The 23,163-nt window shown below is 42.9% G+C and overlaps 2 protein-coding genes across 2 annotated transcripts in view; both read left to right on the forward strand.

Moving 5' to 3' along the window:
- LOC137369063 (brevican core protein-like) overlaps nt 1-23,163 on the forward strand; it is a 212,996-nt gene that overhangs the window by 29,934 nt on the left and 159,899 nt on the right. The window lies entirely within an intron of this gene.
- LOC137368594 (mucin-17-like) overlaps nt 2,905-23,163 on the forward strand; it is a 117,349-nt gene continuing 97,090 nt past the window's right edge. The window contains exon 1 of the mRNA XM_068028741.1: nt 2,905-2,926. Within this exon, the coding sequence (XP_067884842.1) occupies nt 2,905-2,926 (22 nt within the window). The remainder of the gene's footprint in view (nt 2,927-23,163) is intronic.

Genomic DNA, 23,163 nt, shown 5'->3' on the forward strand with positions numbered 1-23,163 from the left:
CTCTCTGAAATGGATTAGCAAACCACTTAGTTTCTCATGGACAATTAGGGATGGGCAATAAATGCTGGCCGAGTCAGCAACGCCCACATTCTATGAACAAATAAAAAAAAAAATGCATTCAGTGCATGTCAGTGCGATGTTCCTGCATCCACTGTATGTAATTCTGTATATGGCTCTCCAGAAGGTTGGCCACTGTTTTAATGGAGGAGCTCATGTGTGCAGAACACAGCTCATGCATGGACTGCTCCATTCCCTGCCCAAGGCTCCACACTACCTCAAAGAACTCTGACATTCGGGCATCTCCTGTTGCTGCTCCAGAAAGACCTGCCTTGTATGTGACCCCTGAGGCTGTTCATCTCCGCCCAGTCTCTGAGTGGGACTGCCTACAGCTGACTCTGTCTCCGTCACCTCCTCCTGCTCATGCGTGAAGAGCTGGTCACCTTGTGCCATCCTTTCTAAACTCACGTTGTGCCCCACTGAGGTGTGTATCTGTGCTGGTGGAGGGTGCACTTGACTGCTGTGACAGTGGTACCTTGGATGACAGTTGCATGCTGAGGCTGCCCCTCTGCAAGTGATCCTGCGGGAGACATAAGACATTGGTTAGAAAATCACTCCTCTGTCAGTAGCTGCTTTTTTTTCTTTTTATTTGTTCATTGGATGTGGGCGTCGCTGGCTATGCCAGTATTTATTGCCCATCCCTAATTGCCCTTGAGAAGGTGGTGGTGAGCTGCCTTCTTGAACTGCTGCAGTCCATGTAGGGTAGGTACACCAACAATGCTGTTAGAAAGGGAATTCCAGGATTTTGGCCCAGCGACAGTGAAGGAACGGTGCTATAGTTTCAAATCCAGATAATGTGTGGCTTGGAGGGGAACTTGCAGGTGGTGGTGTTCCCATGCATCTGCTGCCCTTGTCCTTCAAGGTGGTAGAGGTTGCAGGTTTGGAAGGTGCTATCTAAGGAGCCTTGGTGCGTTGCTGCAGTGCATCTTGTAGATGGTACACATCGCTGCCACTGTGCGTCGGTGGTGGAGGGAGTGAATGTTCATGGATGGCGTGCCAATCAAGTGGGCTGCTTTGTCCTGGATGGTGTTGAGCTTCTTGAATGTTGTTGGAGCTGCACCCATCCCGGCAAGTGGACAGTATTCCAGCACACTCCTGACTTGTGCCTTGTAGATGGTGGACAGGCTTTGGGGAGTCAGGAGGTGAGTTACTCACTGCAGGATTCCTGGCCTCTGACCTGCTCTTGTAGCCACAGTATTCGTATGGCTACTGAAGTTCAGTTTCTGGTCAATGGTAACCCCCACGATTTTGATGGTGGTGGAATTCAGCGATTGTAATGCCAATGAATGTCAAGGGGAGATGGTTAGTTTCTCTCTTTTTGGAGATGGTCATTGGCTGGCACTTGCTTGCACAGAGCTCTAACAGCTCATAACTTCTTAAGCATTGGCATAAACTACACAGGTGAGGACCGAGCTCCATCCCCTTCACATGGAATTGTTAACATGCTTTCACCCTCTCTCAGCCAGGCACCCATATCACCCTCACTGACTTCCTGCCGAGCTGCCACCCTGGCAATTTCAGGGACCTCCTCCTCCATGGTTGTCAGTATAATGAGATGCGTCACTCCACCACTGTTGCGACCCCTTTCTAACACGTTGTGGTCCTCTTATTTCTTGCAAAGTCAAGAGCGAGAGAATTAAGACCATGGTGCTCTCCCTTGTCACATTCAGTGGCTCACTTACATGTGATGTCCATCACTGCAGTGTCACTGTCTGCACAAGTGCTTGTGGTGTGAGCATTGCCCAAGGCTCAGGAATGCACCTGGGCACACATATCCTCACTATTCCTGAGTATTATGTACCCTCAGGCTGCTCAGCTCATAGTGTGCTGCTGACTCCAAAACTGAAGGTCAATCATCTGGGTGTAGCATCGCATTCACCTTGCCAGACCTCAGAAGGTTGTTGAAATGCTTCCTGCACTCCATTCATGTCCTGCTGACTACACTGTGGCTGCTCACCTCCTGCGCCACCTCCATCCATGCATGCTTTGTCTGACTGCCTGACCTCCTCTTGCCACTCTCTGGAAACATGACTCTTCTCCAGGCTGTCACTTTCTGCACCGTGTTCTAGCCTCTGCCATCAACTAGGATGCCGTGTCTTCAATCATGGCTGCAGGGTGTCCTTTAAATTGGGCCAGTCGTGTCTATATCCCATCTCCTTAACGCGTCCTCCATCCCTAATTGTATGGCGAACATGTCCGCGGGCCGCTAATTGGCCGCCTCCTTCAAAATACCATTGGACATCCGGCAGCGACGTTGAGCAGGGTCAGGACCCAGAAATGGCCCCTATCCTGGAATGAAAATTCAGCCCAATATGTCCAGGCATAGGAACAGAAAAATCTTCCTGTCTGTGTTACAGGGGTGATATTTTTAATAATAATAAAAAGAAGCTGCTTGCCAAATTCTTTAATGGTTGAAAATCACACTGACATTCATTAGCTTGCTTTTGAGCGTGACATAGTATCAAAAAAGACGAAAAGTGTTTTTGGTCCTTCTCGCTCCTCAAGCAAAAAGATCTGTTAAACAGCTTTTCTTGAAGCCAATGTTGTTTTAAGAGTGTGGTCAAGATCGACATTTAAAGTTTCAGATTGGCTTCTTTAAGCTTTACCTTCCTGAGCAAATGGAAATTTTGGAGCCTTTGCACACCAAGTTTCAATGACTAGTTCTTTAACGTTTGAGTTCAGTGCTAGATTTGTTGCTTTGCCGCTTCATGATCCCTTTGGAAGAAAGAGCAAGAGGATGTAAACGTCATATTTGTTTTTAACTATTGCTATCGTAAATCAAAATGATTGATCTACTTACATATAAAGTTCAGATTTGTTAAGTTGGAACATAAAAGCACACCGTCAATGAACCCTTTCAAGCAGACAGGTACTACTACAGTGACCAGCGTCTGTGAAACATATGTTCTTCCTGTTGTTCAGAATTATGTCAGTTTTTAATATTTCTCTATAGAGTTGACTCAGACTGGTGCCTCTACGGTCTGTTGGATAATACGACTTATCTGTATGAAAACTTCTTTTAAAAAAACAAAACAAAATTTAAACTCCATTTTACGACTTTGTTTTCTCTATCTCAATTTCGTTCCCCTTCCATTTCACGTACCAACTGAGAGAGTGGGGACTCTACACTTAATGGATCACAGCAACATTATCCTGAGATGATTAAATTGAGTCCTCTGATTTCTTTTTAAAAATTTATCTTCTTTCACATCGATAAGGCCATGATGAGCCATACAGATCAGGAACTCCTTGGAGTTGATTGCTGGCTTGTGCTTAATCAACTGAACTCAGTCTGGGCAGTAGTGGGGCCAGTAGCCTCGGTAGCCCCCTGTGTGGAGTGGGGGAGGAAATATAGTCAGGTGTCCTGCTTCTGACCATCATTCATTGACCAATTCCAGTTAAGAGTGCTCATGAGTGGGTGTTGGGTATGGACAGAAGTGGGTTTGGTTGTTACACCTCCCTGCAGTCAAATAATTTTCTGACATTCAAGTGAGTTGTGGCTGGTTGGGCACGATACCAATACTAGTGGAATTTTACCCAAGTACAGAGTCAGGGCCTTCAGGAAAGGAAGGGAGACGGCTGGATTCTTAAAATAAAATATACCCACATACATCTCACCTCTTGTTTCATACTTTCCGGTGACACTGGATTAGATCAGCAACTTACTTTTAATTCACACAAGTCAAAGTCATGGTGTGTTTGTTTCTTACTGAACTTGTGAGAAAAGTACACATATTTTTAAATATAGCCTGACTGTGGAAAAAGTCATGAGTGCATGAAAAATTAGACATCCCACCCCTTAAAGACCTGTGTATATTTTTCCCAGTGCTTTTTTAAAAATGTCTCTGTCTCAATTTGATTAATGAAAAGTTAAAAAAATCAAAAAAACTTTTCATGTAAACAGATGTTGGTGAGATAATTGGATGTGGAGATTTAATAGATTCATGGATTTTTATAGGGAAAATCTGTCTCACATCTTACATCACTGACTGCTACTAGAAGATACCACTGAGGATAAATACAAGGGTGGGGAGGTGGGGTGGGGGCGGCGAGATTAAAATAATGGAAAGCAGCTGTATCTGGGAATGAGCAGCATAGGTTGGAGATTGACCTATTAAACACATAGAGAAAAACTATTTATGTGGCCTTCGTGTGGAATAATAAAAACCCTACAGGATATACTATTTTATGTCATCACCATAACAAACCTGTGCTTTACAGCTGTGCACTACACACACTCTGAATGTTCGCACACTCCAATTTTAGGGATATATATCTCATGGATTCAATGTGCCAACATCTTCAAATTGTTTCATGATCTCTTCATGAAGATGTTTTAAGTTATCTTTTCTATCCTGCCCTAAAGTTAGATATCTTGTTTAAGTCATTGTGATGACATTGTACCCTAAGGAATGTGGAAATTTGATTATAGAGTAAACATAGAACAAAATAATAAAAATTACATCCCCAAAAATTTGTGAGTAATAATCATGGCAGTTACAGAGGCCTCCAACAATGAGCCTGCCAGAGTTTGTGGGTTTTCGCTGCTGCCGCCCCGTGTAAAATGGCACCAGAGTCGAAAGTGGGTCAGGAGGGGCCCCCGAGCCTCCCACTCCATCTTCTGCACCCACCCCCCCCCCCCCACTCCCACCACCAACCCACCCTTTGAGGGGAGGGCGTAAAATTCCGGCCCTAGTTTCTGTCATGTTTCTCTTTCCATGGCTGTCATAAATGGTTTCTGATGGTTAGGCCATTGTTAGTCGATGGAGACTGGGTGTCATTCATCCTCATCTTGTCTTAATAAAGTAGAGCTTTTCAAACCTGTTCTTTGAAACTTCAGTTTGGAGTCAAGAAATCTGCGACAGTATTGTTAACCCAATCAGCTGAAGGGAAGTAGCCATTACTACAGAAAGGGTTATTTGCATTTTCATGATTTCTCAGGGATGTGTCCAGAAAGGTCGTTTATATTTGAATGACTTCTCCAAGACTTGTCCAGGCATGAAAATTAGCTGAGGGTACTTGTATTTCTATGTATATTGGCAGGGAAGGAAAAGTCACCTGAACTCTTACTCCATTTTGTTTACAAGAAAAGTGTGCGTTTTTGGTTTACTTCATAAGTTCATTTTATATTTCATAAGTTCGGATTGCATGGGCATGACAAGTGCAAGCCACTTCTTTTGCCTGGTCTCTTCCTCTCTTTTCCCTTGTTCCCCAGGTATGGGTGACCTGCTCCTATGTTGGGTCTCTTATCGGCCCTGGGAATTGGGAACTCTCAGCAAAGTGAATCCCTGCTCCCTCTTACATTGACTGTCCTTATAAATGCTAAGTTGAGGCTCTGTGCCTGATAAAGATGCTTGGGATTTCCCAACTAGTGTCAGGATCCAGTGTATCTAGTTTCTAACCATTTTCTAGGTGATTCTGCTGGAATCCTGCCCAAGGTACAGCATGAATAAAGTGGAAATGTCAAAGAAATTTGACTCTATCTAGTCTGTTGCTGAGATTGCAGACTTTTTCACAAATGATTCTGGAAGTGTACCCTAGCAGTCACTTTTTGGATGTTGTTCTAGTGCATGTAAAGCTGTGAGGCCAACGCATGTTTAAAGTGATATTGGGTAGGTTGATCCTCATAATATTACTGCTCCTGCTCCATTTCTTGGCCTGGTGAGGTGGAGCTCTGAATAATTGTAGGCAGATATGCTAGGGGAATTTTACATCTTCAGAATCCTAACAGGGGACCTTGCCCCCTGCGCACACACGGGAAATTCGGACAGGAGCTGCACATGATTTTCCAACCATTTAAATTTCAGCACAAAGTTGGAAGATTGCCCCCAAAAGTGGTTTGCTTACGAACATCTGATTGCAGTTAATGCAAGCAGATTTTTCCAGTTGGCTCTGTGCTCACAGTAAAAACAAAATGAAATGAAAGTTTAAAAAGTTCCTTGAAGACTTTTTCATGGAAATGAGCTCACACTTTCTGTCTAAATTCTCTGGGGGACTTCACACCCAAAGACACTACACGTTACCGCAGCCACAACTGCTCTGCATTGATGATTCTGTGTAGCTAGTCTATTACAGGTAACATCTCAATGGCAAACTAAATGTACATTTGAAAAATAATTGGAACAAAATACATTAGTTATTTGTTGCACATTAAAACCTTTTTCCTTTTTAAAACTAACTTTTATATAAGACCTGTGTAATGATACATTTATAATATTTTACCTGAGTAATGAGGCATTTAAAATGTTCGGCTGCAGCTTGCTATCCTAGTCTTACAAACTTTGGTAAGCTTTTTGTATTAATTTTACCATGTTAATGCTAAATAAGTGTAAAAAATTTCTGTAAATGTTATTTAACACCCCGGTACAAAAAATGTATTTTCTATAACATGGCTAAGTCCCAATCTGAGAAACTATTACAGCTATACTTGGCTAAAATATAAATCGTTCTCCATCTCCCTCCCAATTCCACTGGCATTTATTGATTACTTCATAGCTGATTGCTTTATGTTCTTGCCACAAAGATTGACTATATTCAATCTCAGTTACATGTAATTTAAGTTGAATCAATATTAGTTTGAAATAACTTTCTTATTTATGATAACATTTTGCAACACAGGTTATCATTAGGGCCCCAGTAAAGCAGAATAAGACCCATTTTGTGATTTGTACATTCTGGGATCCAAATTGGACAACTAAGCCGAAACCCCCAATTTGTGAGATGCAAAATTCAGTTGAAGCTAAATTTTCAAATCCTTTGAGGACTTGGCATGGAATGTGCATGAGCCTTGTGACAGTACTTAATTTGTTCATAATTAAGTTGGTCCCACACTAAAACCAACTAACAATATACGAACATACGAATTAGGAGTAGGAGTAGGCCACTTGGCCCCTTGAGCCTGCTCCGCCATTCAATAAGTTCATGGCTGAACTGATTACTCCACATTCCCGCCTACCCCTGATAACCTTGCTTATCAAGAATCTATCTACCTCTGCTTTAAAAATATTCAGAGTCTGCTTCCACCACTTTTTGAGGAAGAGAGTTCCAAAGACTCACAACCCTCAGAGAAAAAAATTCTCCTCATCTCTTAAATCTTAAATGGGCAACTCCTTATTTTTAAACAGTGACCCCTAGTTCTAGATCCTCCCACAAGAGGAAACATCCTTTCTACTTCCACACTGTCAAGACCCCTCAGAATCTTGTATGCTTTGTCATGACCAAGGTGGGAGGAGTGCACTGTCTTTTCTAATTCCACTTCTCCACAGGTCACAACATATATTTAAATGTTTACCCAGTTACCGATGCGGTCAATCATATATGCTACTCTTTATCCTAGAATAACCATGTTTCTTTAATTCATAACAAAATTGTCAGTTTATTATCAAACAAGACATCCAGTAATGAAGCAAAGCATTAACACACGAATAAAATATGAAAGTTCCCTCTTTAAATTCCCCACCCACACACTAATACACACTGAAAAAATACAGAAATTCTCTCTGCAGAGGTCTGTGACAAAAAGAAAAGACAAAAAAAAAGAATACTTTGGCCAAATACTTACTAATTCTTGAAGAAAATAGAGAAGATATGGAAGGATGTCAGTTGTCTCTTTTGGTCTGGCATCTGGGTATACGGAAACGGGTCACTGGAATCTGTTCTAAAGCAATTCTTTTCAGGCGGCATTGAGAATTACTCTGGCAAGTTTTTCCAGCTTCTGAGGAGAGATGCAGCACCAGGGATTTTAGCTCTCCCACCCTGAATCTTTGTAGGGTTTCTTCGAAGAGGTAGAGGAAGAGGCGAGCTGGGTGGTTTCTTTTTCCTTGGCAGGCAAAGCATCAACTGTCTTCAAAACAGTTCACACCCCAACTGACTTGAAAACAATATTCAAACCCCAAAACAGAAAGTCAACTTCTTGACCTCCATAAACCTTTATATGTGGCTTCTCTGTAAACATCTTCCCAGGTCACCAAGGATTCTATTGTTTACTGAGCCCAAAGCCCATGATTTCTGGTAAAGGTTGTTTTCAAACAACATCTCAGTGTCCTTTCAGTGAACTGTCAACAACAAAGCAAAGTCCAGCATTTACGAAATCTTCAGCCTTCCAATGAATCCATCTCCACAATTTAAATATGAGTCCTCAAAAAAAACTTAACAAAAAATATAGAAGCATCTTCGTAACAGTTTCAATCAAGTCGCCTCTTACTCTTCTAAACTCCAGCAGACAGAAGCCTAGCTTGTCCAACCTTGCCTCTGTAAACAGTGGCGCGGAGTCAACTCCCCTTTGGCCCCCTTATTCCCTTTGCCCACTTGATCCTGGCCGTCACGTGGGACTAAGTCCTCTTAATTCAAGCTCAGGCTGGGTGTTCGGGATATTCGGGTTACAGGAGAGCCACCCTCCACCTAATCCACCGGCTACGGTTAATGGCTTAGTACAAAGAGGAGGAAACTCAGTCCTTTCTTTAACTATCAATTTACTTTATTCACGTTGTTGTACAATATAAGAATAAGGCTTATACACTTGGTTAGACAAAAGCACGCAACTCAAATTGGGTTATACAGTTAATAACAAAGCTAGCTAGAATTGATAAGCACACCCACTAGGTTCCTCTGACCTTTCCCTGACATAGTCACAGAAAACAAAGGATAATACCCGAAAAGGGGAGAGCTGACGCTGGCCAGGCGTTCTGTTCTCTTTCTCTTTTACATCGTTGCCGCGTTGCTCACGCAGGGTCTTCCACTTCCTCGATGGTTGGTCCCTGGAGTTTCTCGCTGGCTCTATGCCTGAGATTTTCCATACTTATTCTCTTTCTTATCTCTTCAAACTGTGCTGTTTCTTTCCGGTTGGTTTAGACCTGCTCACCTCGTTCGTATCTTCTCCTTATTGGCCCAGGCCCAAAGACCCCGGTATCACACCGTGTCAATAAGGCTCTATTCCTGTGATCTCTCCCTTTTCTTGTCACATAAATTAATTAGTTCAAACTGGTTTTTACCAGCACAGGCCAGTGTCTGAACTCAGGTTACTTTAGTTCATGAACTATCCAGCAGTTTGTAACAGATTCTGGACTTCTTGCAGCCCCTGGCCAACACCTCATAAGACAACACACCCATTCCAGGTATTAGTCTAGTAAACCTTCTCTGAACTGCTTCCAACGCATTTACATCCTTTCTTAAATAAGGAGACCAATACTGTACACAGTACTCCAGATGTGTTCTCACCATTGCCCTGTATAATTGAAGTATAACCTCCCTACTTCTGTATTCAATTCCCCTTGCAAGAAATGATAAGATTCTATTAGCTTGCCTAATTATTTGCTGTACCTGCATACTGATCTTTTGCAAGTCATGCACTAGGATACCCAGATCCCCCTGCATCTCAGAGCTTTGCAATCTCTCACCAATTAGATAATGTGTTTCTTTTTTATTCTTCCTGCCAAAATGGACAATTTCACATTTTCCCACATTATACTCCATTTGCCGATCTTTGCCCACTCACAACCTATCTATATCCCTTTGTAACCTCCTTATGTCCTCTTCACAAGTTACTTTCCTACCTATCATTGTGTCATCAGCAAATTTAGCAACCATACCTTCGGTCCTTTCATCCAAGTAATTTATATAAATTGTAAAAAGTTGAGGCCCCAGCACTGATCCCTGTGGCACACCACTCATTACATCTTGTCAAACAGAAAAGGACCCATTTAGGCCTACTGTTTGTTTCCTATTAGCTAGCCAATCTTCATGCCATGCCATGTTACCCCCCTACCCCAAGATCTTTTATTTTCCACAGTAACCTTTGATGTGGCACCTTATCAAATGCCTTCTGGAAAGTAAATCCACTGGTCACCCTTTATCCACAACACATGTTACTTCTTCAACAGACTCCACTAAATTGGTTAAACATTATTTCCCTATCACAAAACCGTGTTGACTATGCCTGATTACCTTGAACTTTTCTAACTGCCCTGCTACAACCTCATTCATAAAAGCTTCTAACATCTTTTTTGTTATTCGTTCGTGGGATGTGGACGTCACTGGCCAGGCCAGTATTTATTGCCCATCCCTAATTGCCCTTGAGAAGGTGGTGGTGAGCTGCCTTCTTGAACCGCTGCAGTCCACGTGGGGTAGGTACACCCACAGTGCTGTTAGGAAGAGAGTTCCAGGATTTTGAGCCATCGACAGTGAAGGAACGGCGATATATTTCCAATTCAGGATGGAGCGTGGCTTGGAGGGAACTTGCAGGTGGTGGTGTTCCCATGCATCTACTGCCCTTGTCCTTTTAGGTGGTAGAGGTCATGGGTTTGGAAGGTGCTGTCTAAGGAGTCTTGGTGCGTTGCTGAAGTGCATCTTGATTTTCTCTTGTTGGAGATGGTCATTGCCTGGCACTTGTGTGGCGCGAATGTTACTTACCACTTATCAGCCCAAGCCAGGATATTGTCCAGGTTTTGCTGCATTTCTACACGGACTGCTTCAGTATCTGAGGAGTCGCAAATGGTGCTGAACATTGTGCATCATTATTGAGCATCCCCACTTCTGACCTTATGATTGATGGAAGGTCATTGATGAAATAGCTGAAGATGGTTGGGCCTAGGACATCACCCTGAGGAACTCCTGCAGTGATGTCTTCCCTATGACAGATGTTAAGATAACTGGCTTGTAGTTTTCTGCTTTCTGTCTCCCTCCCTTTTTGAATAAAGGAGTTACATTCGCAATTTGCAATCTAATGGAATCTTCCCTGAATCGAGGGAATTCTGGAAAATTAAAACAAATGCATCAACTATCTCACTAGCCACTTCTTTTAAGACCTGAGGATGAAGTCCATCAGGACCCGGGGACCGATCAGCCCGCAGCTGCAACAATTTGCTCAGTACCACTTCCCGGGTAATTGCAATTTTCTTGGGTTCCTCCCTCCCTTCCATTTCCTGACTTACAGCTATTTCTGGGATGTTACCTGTATCCTCTATCATGAAGACTGATGCAAAATACCTGTTCAAGTCATCTGCCATCTCCTTACTATCATTATTAATTCTCCAGATTCACTTTCTATAGGGCCAACGCTCACTTTGTTAACTCTTCTTTTTTAAATATTTATAGAAACTCTTACTATCTGTCTTTATATTTTGAGCTAACTTTCTCTCGTACTCTAATTTTTTCTTCCTTATTAATCTTTTAGTCATTTCTTGCTGGTTTTTATATTCTGTCCAATCTTCTGACTTGCCACTAACTTTGCATAATTATATGCTTTCTCCTTGACTTTTTCAATAACCACAGATGGTGGGTCCTCCCCTTGGAATTTTTCTTTCTTGTTGGAATGTATCTATTCTGTGTATTCTGAAATATCTCCTTAAATGTCTGCTACTGCATCTCTATTAACCTATCCCTTAACCTAATTTGCCAGATCACTCTGCTTTCATGCCCTAATAATTTATTTTATTCATAATTCCTAAATCATGATTTATTTCAAAATCCATCTACATCTCGTCTTAAAGATGAATGGCAAATACAATGCAAAAAGTTTGAGGTGACACAACTTGCCCTGGTCATGGATGATGTTCAAAGTATTTTTGGTGCAGAGGGATCTCGGCGTTATAGTGCATGAGTCACAAAAAGTTAGTATGCAGGTACAGCAGTCATAAAGAAGGCTAAGGGAATGCTATCTTTTATTATGAGAGGAATTGAAAATAAAAGTAAGGATGTTATGCTTCAGTTATACAGGGCATTGGTGAGACCACATCTTGAATACTGTGTGCAGTTTTGATCTCCTTATTTAAGGAAGGATGTAAATGCATTGGAGGCGGTTCAGAGGAGATTTACTAGATTGATACCTGGAATGAGCGGGTTGACTTATAAGGAAAGGTTGGAGAGACTGGGCTTATTTTCAATGGAGTTTAGAAGAATGAGGGGAGACTTGATTGAAGTATATAAGATCCTGAATGGTCTTGACAAGGTGGATGTGGAAAGGATGTTTCCTATTGTGGGTGAGTCCAGAACTAGTGAAAGAGAGAGACAAAACCAGACAGGAGAGAGGCTCCTTTCCAAGTTCAGTTGCAATCTGCAGTCTCCATCTTCAAACTGTCCTGTGAGCACAATTCAAAACTCCAAGTTGGCCAGCAGGTTAGTCATGTGACTAACATTTTTAACAAACTCCTGCGCTTGTCGATTCCAAAGCTCTTGGTGAGGGCTGGTGTGTAGTGCTGTCTCTTTTACCGACAAGATGTGGATCACCATTGCCCAGACCAATCTCTGTTAATTGAATCAGTGAGTAGTTCCCATTGTCTTTTCCTAGGCGACTGTCTCTTAGAATGCACATTTTTTGTCAGCCACTGCTGATCTTTTAAACAAGTCATCTCTCCACTCCAGCAACAGTTTTAAATTAATGTTCATATGATGAAATTAATATGCCTCATTCTTGGCAAGTGGGGGTCTTCATGACACGTCCACACCCAGTGGAAAGAAATGCGATTTAAAAAATATATATTTTCATTAAAAGGGACCAGAGAGAAGAGTAAGTACAGGAAATCCCTCTCATTCATTCAGGAATCCTAAAAATTGTTACAGCCTGTCCTATTTTGGTAGCAGTGCTGCTTTAAACTGCCCTTTTTGGCATCCATGATTGCCTAGGGTGTCTTTGTTCCTGTTGAGGTCTGCAGGGGCAGGGGCGGTTACATTTAATTAGCCCTAGGTTGGAGTTCTGCTCATGGCGGCTGCAGTGGGCGGAACTACTCTGAACTCTCTTTCAGTGCTTTGATGAGTCGTGCAAGGGCTTAGTCTCCTGACTGTAGGGGAGAATTCTTTGCTAATCATCCCTTTGTCCTCTGGGACACTCCTGCTTGTAGGTATTTGCCTAGATTCTACTGCAATTCCATGCGTCACTTCGACCACGTGAGGCATCACCCTCATGGTTTCTCTGCCCTCGAGGACATTCTTTGTCTCTACATGTTCCTGCAAATGCTGTTAGCAACTCTGGTGTGGTGCTTCTAGTGTCTGCATTTACATAGGAGGATGTGGGGTCTAACATTTCAAATATTTCGGGGTTGGCTGACCGGACAGTCGGGGTTTTCTATTTGAGATTCCTCCTGGATGTCCTTTAAACTGCCCCCTTTGTCCCTTTTTCCCCTTTCCTTTCCAACCTTTTGCCAGCCTTGTGCCTGCCTGACCGCTTTTGTTTTCGGTGGGGGTCCCTTACAGTTCACCAGCCTTCTGTTGGAGGGTCCTCCAAACACCGATACCAGACCTAGGGATACAGATTTCACTGTAGTTTGGGGTTTCCCCACAACCTGGCACAAGTGGCAACTCCTCCAGTTCTCCACCACATCTTTGTGGAGTTTTGGCCAGTCAAACTGCTGTCTTATGCGGCCTTTGGTTTTTCGTATAGCCATGTACAGCCACTGTAAACTCATGGGCTCTTCTTAACATTTCTCTCCGGTACTTCTGTGGCACCACTAACTGGTGAACCACTGTCCACTCCTTGCTCTCAGGTCTGCGAAGAGTACTCCACTTCCTCATCAGTACCTCATTTTTTAAACAGTAGCTGTCAGGGACTCCCTCTGCTTCAGTTTCAGATTGGCAGCCTGTGCTAACTCTCTCAATACTGGGTCAGCTCACTGAGCCTCAGCTGAGGAAGATCTATTTAATTCATTCCCTGGGTCTTCTAACTTTCCAAAGAAAGTCTCCGACAAACAGACCTGATGGTCATCTGCCTGCAGTGCCAATCCAGTCTCATCTGGGGGAGCTGGTTTGATCATGGCCCCATTCACTACACATTCAGGGAAACTACAGGACACCGTCTCCTACCATTGCCCTGTTGCTCTAACCTCCTATGGTCTCTCTTTCACTACTGGGGAAGCTATCACCTTCATCCCCACTAGATCATTACCTAGCAGCAGGTCAACCCCGTCAACAGGCAAACTATGGACAATCCCTACAGTCACTGGTCCTGAAACTGAGTCGCACTCCAAGTGCACCCGATGTAAAGGTACAGGCATACGCTGCCCTCCAATACCATTCACCACCATTTTGGTGTTTACTGCACTTTCTGGTGGATAGGTCAGGCCTTTTCCCAGTAAAAGGGATCCAGTGGTCCCTGTATCCCTGAGAATTACTTGCTTGCCCCACATGAAGGGTATGGGGTCACTCTCCCTTTAGACACAAAACCCTGATAACCTTCAGGAATCCTATTACATTTTCCTGCACTTGCAGCGGAAGGCTTCCTGGTTCTTACTCTTACTGCAGTTAAAGCCACAGCTTGTTCTGCTGTGCTTTCCATCAGGTCCCTTTTCCTTCACTGAGCAGGTGTGCCTGATTAACCCGACAGGTTTTCCCTTTCGTTTCCAGCAGTCAGCTCTACGATGGCCTGCTTTATTACAATGGCACACAGGTCTCCGAGTCTCACTCCTACTTACCACACCTTCCTTTTTGGTTGGAGGAGACCCCCCCTGTGTCTCCTGCTTTTCCTTTCATCCCAGGATTGCTTGGGCTTATATCACCTTCACACCCTTCGTCCTTTTCAGATTTGTAGAGGTGACTTGGAAATGAGAGCAAACTCATCAGCCAGCACTGCGGCCTGCTGGGCTGTACAAACCTTCTGTTCCTCTACATGTGTCTTTGTGGAGAGTGGGAGAGAGTTTTTAAATGCCTCTAGCAAAATTATTTCAGATTTTCATAGCTGAGCTGCACTTTAAGAGCCCTCAGCCACTGGTCAAAAGCCAGCTGCTTATTTCTCTCAAACTCCCGATAAGTTTGATTAGCTTGCATCTTGAGGGTTCTAAACTTTTGGCGATAGGCATCCGGTACTAACTCATATGCACTGAGGATAGCATTTTTTGTCAGTTCATAATTGGATGAAATCTCATCTGGCAACATGGAATAAACCTCATGGGCTTTTCTGGTTAGCTTGCTTTGTAGCAGGAGAGTCCAAGCCTCAGCTGGCCACTTTAACTGCCTTGCAAGTTTTTCAGAAGATACAAAAACACTTCCACATCTCCCTCATTGGATTTTGCGATCAGTTGGGAAAGTTTTAACAATTCTGTACCCACTCCTGAATTACGCTCCTCCATATTGGCCATGCTTTCACTGGGGTTAAACTGTCGCCTCCTAGTTAACTCAAGCTGCCTCAGCTCTCTCTCTCCGCATTCCTTCCAAAAGGTTCTTTCTCTTTCTCCTCTTTCTCTCTTTCTTTCTCCTGTCTCTCTCTTCATGTCCCTTCTGGAAGGTTCTTTCTCTCTCTCTCTCTTTTCTCAAATTCAAGTTTCCTCTGTTCCAATTGTATCTTTGCTGGCAATACTCTGTCGGAGTCTACTTCTAATCCTGTTTCTGCTCCTTCAGATTCAAGGGAAAAATGGTTGGCCACTAGCCTTAGGAGTTCAGACTTCCTAGCTTTGCCACGTACAGTGATCGCACACTGCCTCAACTCCTCCATAGACAGTGCTTTTAACTTATCCCACATTACTTCACTCCTGGCTTCAGTCACAGACATGCTAGTATTCTAGCACACACAACCACAAGAAAACCTGTATTGAAATCTTTTCTCTTTTTGATTGGGAACAATTTGGCTTCCCACTTCCAATTTCTCATTTGTCTGTGGGTCAAACCCCAGATACTGGTCCCAGAATTTCTGTTACGACCAGGTGAGAAAGGGGTCTAGGGGTTCCCTCTCAGCCTCTGCCTAGTTTAACTGTAACAGGGTTTAATTTTAAAACCGTGTTTTTAGCTCCCCCCTCAGTGAATCCTTGTTCACTGCTTTCCAATTGTAAGGCAAAGAAATCAATCAGACAGGTTTTCTTAGATTTAAACAAGAAAGGTGGAAGTTTATTAATCTTAAACTCTAATCCAGTGAACAACTACGAGTACGCGATGTGACCGTGCTAGCATGCATACGTGATAAACACACACGCAGATAGAGACACAAAAAGTAGAAAGAATAAAGGGGGAAAAGTTGAGGCAATAGGGTTTCTGTTTATGGTCCTTTGAGTTCGATGTAGAGTCTTTGGTTGCCGGTAAGTTCTCCTGTTTCATTGGGGACCAGCGCACACTTTAAAAACTGTTTTGATGTAGGAGTCTTTTCTGTCTTGAGGTTTAAGTGACTTCAGTGGATCCAGAGATTAATGAAAGAGAGAGAAAAAGCCAGACAGGAGAGAGGCTCTCTTCCAAGTTCAGTTGCAATCTGCAGTCTCTGTCTTCGAACTACCCTGTGAGCACAGTTCAAAACTACATTTTGGCCAGCAGGTTAGTCATGTGACTAACTTTTATAACAAACTCCTGCATTTGTGAATTCCAAAGTTCTCAGTGGGGTGGGGGGGGAGGGGGGTGGGGGTTGGTGGTGCGGGTGACGCCACAGTGCTGTCTCTTACACCGACAAGATGTGGATCACCATTTCCCAGACCAATCTCTGTTAATTGAATCTTTGAGTAGTTCCCATTGTCTTTTCCTAGGTGATTGTCTCAGAATGCAAATTTTTTGCCAGCCACTGCTGATCTCTTTAAACAAATCGTCTCTCCACTCCAGCAACAGTTTAAAATTAATGTTCATATGACCAAGTTAATATGCCTCATTCTTGGCAAGTGGGGGTCTTCATGACAGTAGCCTTACATTTATACTCAGCACACAGCTTTGCTCATCTTCTCCCATGAGTTTTGAATGTGGAAGACAGCATTCGTTCAATCATGCTTGCTGCACATTGTGGTTCAGAGAAGGTTTTGCCTCGGCCTTGCCCACGTTCCTCTGTTGCCCTTCTTCTACCATCTACATGGTAGTTCTGCTATGTGCCCTTCATGACCTTCCTTGGCACTGTTCAATCCAGTGAATGGAAAACATGTAGCGTGCCCATTCAAATTAAGATAATGAGCTGACCTGGCTGAATTTGGGAATTCCAGTTTTCCTGTCTAGTTGCACACTGAATCACGAGGCACTGCTCCCCCAGCCCCATTTTTGACAGGGTTGCTGAACTGCCCATAATAATTGCTGTGTGGAATGTTAGTGCTGTGTCCACTTGAACTGCGAAAACATCCAACCATGCAGTAATAAAATTCATCCTTCTAAATGTACGCTACCATTTGAAAGTATTTGAGCTGGACTGAGGTAAAAAGAGAAAGCCTTGCATTTGTATAGAACCTTTAGGATATCTCAATGGGCTTTACAGACAATGAAGTACTTTTGAAGTGTAGTCATTGCTGTAATGCACTGGTGGTTATATACCTGTCACTAGCAGTGGTAATTATTGAAGCAATTTGAGGTCATGATTTTTTTAATTCATCACTGGTGCAACATTAAAGCACATTGACATTTTTCCTGTAGTATATGCACTACTATGCCTGCTGCCAACCCTGCAACAACATTGTACAGCTACTTAGAAATGTCCACACTCCAACACATTATTTTTCCTTGCACGCTCAGAAAACAGGTCAAAGAGCTCCGATGAAGGGTCACTGACCCGAAACGTTAACTCTGCTTCTCTTTCCACAGATGCTGCCAGACCTGCTGAGTGGTTCCAGCATTTCTTGTTTTTATTTCAGATTTCCAGCATCCACAGTATTTTGCTTTTATATTAGATCAAAGAGCTACTTTTTTTTAGTGATGTAGTATTGTTCTGGAGGTGAGGCTTATCAAGATGTGAGAAAGGTGCACCAGCCTATTTTAAGCAAATAGTGTGAGCATCAAGCATACCTCAAGGTTCAACACAGCTGGCAGAATATAAAGGTGCTAGGTTGCTGCCAGTGAGGATTGGTATTCGCAGTGAACGCAGGACTCCCGACTTGCGCTCTGTGAGGTTGCAGCTCCTCACCAGAAGTGGCTAATTGCAGAGTAAGCTCTAATGTGCAGTCATAGGCATGTGACATTTCCACAAGGCTACACTAGACATTTTTCACAATGTTTTCAGTAAATCATAATGGTGGTTATGTAGAATTTTCATGCTGTGCTCCATTTAACTGTAAACATCACCCAACAGCAGAATAGATTCAGATTATGTCACTCCAAACTTTTGCTTTGGTTAGAAAGAGCATTTTGAAGCAAGTAAGACTATGCTGACGTATTTGCAATGGTTATAATGTTTGGAGTAATTTTAACTAAGATGAGCAGACCAGTGTATTTGTAATAAGGCTAAAGTATATTGGCTTAATTGTAATTTTTCCGATTGCATATTGGTACTGAATAAGCCAATTGGCATCACTGATCTGAATGAGAGGAGGAAAATAGCTTAAATGCAGCATGCCCTTGAAACTGGAACGTTTCTATATTTTTCCTGTGTGCTGTTGTATCAATAATTTGACTATAATAGTGCCATAAGTGGCTGCAGCAATCCTGCTGAGGTTACCTGAAATGCACACCTGGTCTGGAAACATGCCTCCTCCTGTAGTTAGGGGTTATCCATACATTAGGACTAAATTATCAGAAAAAAAGTAAAAAGCAACCGTCTCAATTTAGCACCTACTTACAATGTCACTCACAATGTAATATTATGAAAATACACAATGTATTCTGAGGTGATGCTAAAAATGTTTATTTTTATGACGAATGATTCATTTTGACTTGTGCCTGTTCATGAGTTGTTATTCTGTGCCAAAAGCAGCATTGTCTGACTTGAATTATGATTTTTAGTAGTTTTGGAGCCAGTCTAAAAAGTCAGGAAATGGCAGGTTTAAATATGAAAGGAAGTATGCCAACTCTTGGTTTTATGTGCTTTTTTAAAGAACTTCTAAAAATGAAAACTAATCATTATCATTAAGTAAATGTTCACACATGATTCATCTCCATGTTTTCATTAGAAACACATTAATGTGAATTAATTAGAAACACATTACTTCACTTTACTGTCAAAGCTGCTAAGGTCTCACTGCAATATAAAGATTTACAATTTATTTATTTTATTTTTATTTAAAGATACAGCACCAAAACAGGCCCTTCGGCCCACCGAGTCTGTGCCGACCAACAACCACCCGTTTATACTAACCCTACAGTAATCCCATTTTCCCTACCACCTACCTACACTAGGGGCAATTTACAATGGCCAATTAACCTATCATTTGCAAGTCTTTGCAAGCTGTGGGAGGAAACCGGAGCACCCGGCGAAAACCCACGTGGTCACAGGGAGAACTTGCAAACTCCACACAGGCAGTACCAGAATCGAACCCGGGTCCCTAAAGCTGTGAGGCTGCGGTGCTAACCACTGCGCCGCCCCATTATTCAATTATTCAAGCAAAATTTACATTCTGAAGCACGTTTCAAAACAACCCCAGCTTCCAAGTCTCATTACTTATGGATAAAAACCACTTAAATGTGTGTTTTGTTTACCTTACTGGCAATCAGCCAACTTTTTGGTGTAGCCCGGACCTGGGCTCTAAAAATGGGCTGCCCTCTTCCTGGTTGCCAAACAGCTTTAAAGATAATCATCAATGTATGTTCAAAGTTGCAGTGCTCCATAATGGACTCCTTTGCTTGCATACAGATCCTAAATGAAGGTTATCAATTTTTAATGAAAAAATTAACATTCAACACATAATCCATTTTGATAATATTTTGGGAGGTGAATTTATTTGGACTATTCCCAATGTGCTGCTGAAACTTTGAAGCAAACTCCACTCATGTATAGTATAAACCCTGTATATTTTTTCAAGTGACAATTGGGAGTCGCTGGGAGTGTTTGGTTTTGTATGCTTACTGTCCTGGCCTCTGAAGTGCTTGGCTTTGATCCCTGCCAACTATAAAGTGAGTGACTAGGTGTAAAAAACCAGAAGTCAGTACCATGTCTATACAACAGACACACTTCCTGTTATGATGGATTCTTGTTGGAAGTGCTTGTTTTTTTCTGGTGAGAAACATATTTATCTAGCACCTATCACAGTCATATTTTAATAGGCCTTATTTGTTAGGAAGTGGAGGCTGATTTAGCAGGCCTGAATTCCACTTGATCCTGGCAATTGAAATGGGATCACCCTTTTTTTTAAATTAATTCACAGGATGGCAGGATTGTTGGTAAGGCCATCCCTATCCAACTGAGTGGCTGGCTAGGCCATTTCAGAGGACAGTTAGGAGTCAACCACATTGCTGTGGGTCTGGAGTCACCAAGTATGGATAGGTAGTGACAGCAGATTTCCTTCCCTAAATGTTAGTGAGCCAGATGGGTTTTTAGGATAATCCTGTAGTTTTAACATCACCATTATTAATACTAGCTTTGTATTGCAGATTTATTTAATTAACTGAATTTAAACTCCCCAGTTGCCATGTTGGGATTTGAGCCATTGACCCGAGGTCATTAGTCCAGGCCTCCAGAATACTAGCCTAGTAACATAACCACTATGCTACTGTACACCACCAGCATATGTGGGCTCGGGGCGGACACCCAATTTACATGGTAATAAGTAGCCCACACCACCAATAGTACATCTCGAGTTCCGATCTGCTGCATTCTGACAGGAATTCTGGCCTCAACGCTGTGTCAGACTTCTGCTAAAGATTTCACAGAAGCTTGCTAGAATAATTGAGGAATTTCAGCATTTCTAGAACATGGAACATAGAACATTACAGCGCAGTACAGGCCCTTCGGCCCTCGATGTTGCGCCGACCTGTGAAACCATCTGACCTACACTATTCCATTTTCATCCATATGTCTATCCAATGACCACTTAAATGCCCTTAAAGTTGGCGTGTCTACTACTGTTGCAGGCAGAGCGTTCCACGCCCGTACTACTCTCTGTGTAAAGAAACTACCTCTGACATCTGTCCTATATCTATCACCCCTCAACTTAAAGCTATGTCCCCTCGTGTTTGCCATCACCATCCGAGGAAAAAGGCTCTCACTATCCACCCTGTCCAACCCTCTGATTATCTTATATGTCTCTATTAAGTCACCTCTTCTCCTCCTTCTCTCTAACGAAAACAACCTCAAGTCCCTCAGCCTTTCCTCGTAAGACCTTCCCTCCATACCAGGCAACATCCTAGTAAATCTCCTCTGCACCTTTTCCAAAGCTTCCACATCCTTCCTATAATGTGGTGACCAGAACTGCACGCAATACTCCAGGTGCGACCGCACCAGAGTTCTGTACAGCTGCAGCATGACCTCGTGGCTCCTAAACACGATCCCCCTACTAATAAAAGCTAACACACCATATGCCTTCTTAACAGCTCTATTAACCTAGGTGGCAACTTTCAGGGATTTATGTACCTGGACACCAAGATCTCTCTGCTCATCTACACTACCAAGAATCTTCCCATTAGCCCAATATTCTGCAATCCTGTTACTCCTTCTGAAGTGAATCACCCCACACTTTTCCTCATTAAACTCCATTTGCCATCTCTCAGCCCAGCTTTGCAGCCTATCTATGTCCCTCTGTAACCTACAACATCCTTCGGCACTATCCACAACTCCACCGACCTTCGTGTCATCCGCAAATTTACTAACCCACCCTTCTACACCCTCATCCAGGTCATTTATAAAAATGACAAACAGCAGTGGCCCCAAAACAGATCCTTGCGGTACACCACTAGAAACTATACTCCAGGATGAACATTTACCATCAACCACCACCCTCTGTCTTCTTTCAGCTAGCCAATTTCTGATCCAAAGCACTAATTCACCTTCAATCCCATACTTCTGTATTTTCTGCAATAGCCTACCGTGGGGAACTTTATCAAACGCCTTACTGAAATCCATATACACCACATCCACGGCTTTACCCTCATCCACCTGTTTGGTCACCTTGTCAAAAAACTCAATAAGGTTTGTGAGGCACGACCTACCCTTCACAAAACCGTGCTGACTATCTCTAATGAACTTATTCTTTTCAAGATGATTATAAATCCTATCTCTTATAACCTTTTCCAACATTTTACCCACAGCCGTAGTAAGGCTCACAGGTCTATAATTACCAGGGCTGTCTCTACTCCCCTTCTTGAACAAGGGGACAACATTTGCTATCCTCCAGTCCTCCGGCACTATTCCTGTCGACAATGACGACATAAAAATCAAGGACAAAGGCTCTGCAATCTCCTCCCTGGCTTCCCAGAGAATCCTAGGATAAATCCCATCTGGCCCAGGGGACTTATCTATTTTCACACTTTCCAAAATTGATAACACCTCCTCCTTGTGAACCTCAATCCCATCTAGCCGAGTAATCTGTATCTCAGTATTCTCCTCGACAACATTTTCTTTCTCCACTGTAAATACTGACGAAAAATATTCATTTAACACTTCCCCTATCTCCTCCGATTCCACACATAACTTCCCACTGCTATCCTTGATTGGCCCTAATCTATCTCTAGTCATTCTTTTATTCCTGATATACCTATAGAAAGCCTTAGGGTTTTCCCTGATCCTATCCGCCAATGACTTCTCGTGTCCTCTCCTTGCTCTTCTTAGCTCTCCCTTTGGATCCTTCCTGGCTAGCTTGTAACTCTCAAGCGCCCTAACTGAGCCTTCACGTCTCATCCGAACATAAGCCTTCTTCTTCCTCTTGACAAGCTCTTCAACTTCTTCAGTAAACCACGGCTCCCTCGCTCGACAACTTCCTCCCTGCCTGACAGGTACATACTCATCAAGGACACGCAGTAGCTGCTCCTTGAATAAGCTCCACATTTCGATTGTGCCCATCCCCGGCAGTTTCCTTCCCCATCCTACGCATCCTAAATCTTGCCTAATCGCATCATAATTTCCTTTCCCCCAGCTATAATTCTTGCCCTGCTGTATATGCCTGTCCCTGCCCATCGCTGAGGTAAACCTAACCGAATTGTGATCACTATCACCAAAGTGCTCACCAACTTCTAAATCTAACACCTGGCCAGGTTCATTACCCAGTACCAAATCCAATGTGGCATCGCCCCTGGTTGGCCTGTCTACATACTGTGTCAGAAAACCCTCCTGCACACACTGGACAAAAACAGACCCATCTAAAGTACTCGAACTATAGTATTTCCAGTCAATATTTGGAAAGTTAAAGTCCCCCATAACCACTACCCTGTTACTCTCGCTCCTGTCAAGAATCATCTTTGCTATCCTTTCCTCTACATCTCTGGAACTATTTGGAGGTCTATTTGGACGTAGAATTAAATGGAAAATCTAATGGCTTTTGAAGTTTTACTGTTAGCCCTGTGTAATATAGAATATGACTTCAAAGTGGT

This window comes from Heterodontus francisci, chromosome 4, assembly GCF_036365525.1.
Source record: "Heterodontus francisci isolate sHetFra1 chromosome 4, sHetFra1.hap1, whole genome shotgun sequence".
Classification (NCBI taxonomy): domain Eukaryota; kingdom Metazoa; phylum Chordata; class Chondrichthyes; order Heterodontiformes; family Heterodontidae; genus Heterodontus; species Heterodontus francisci.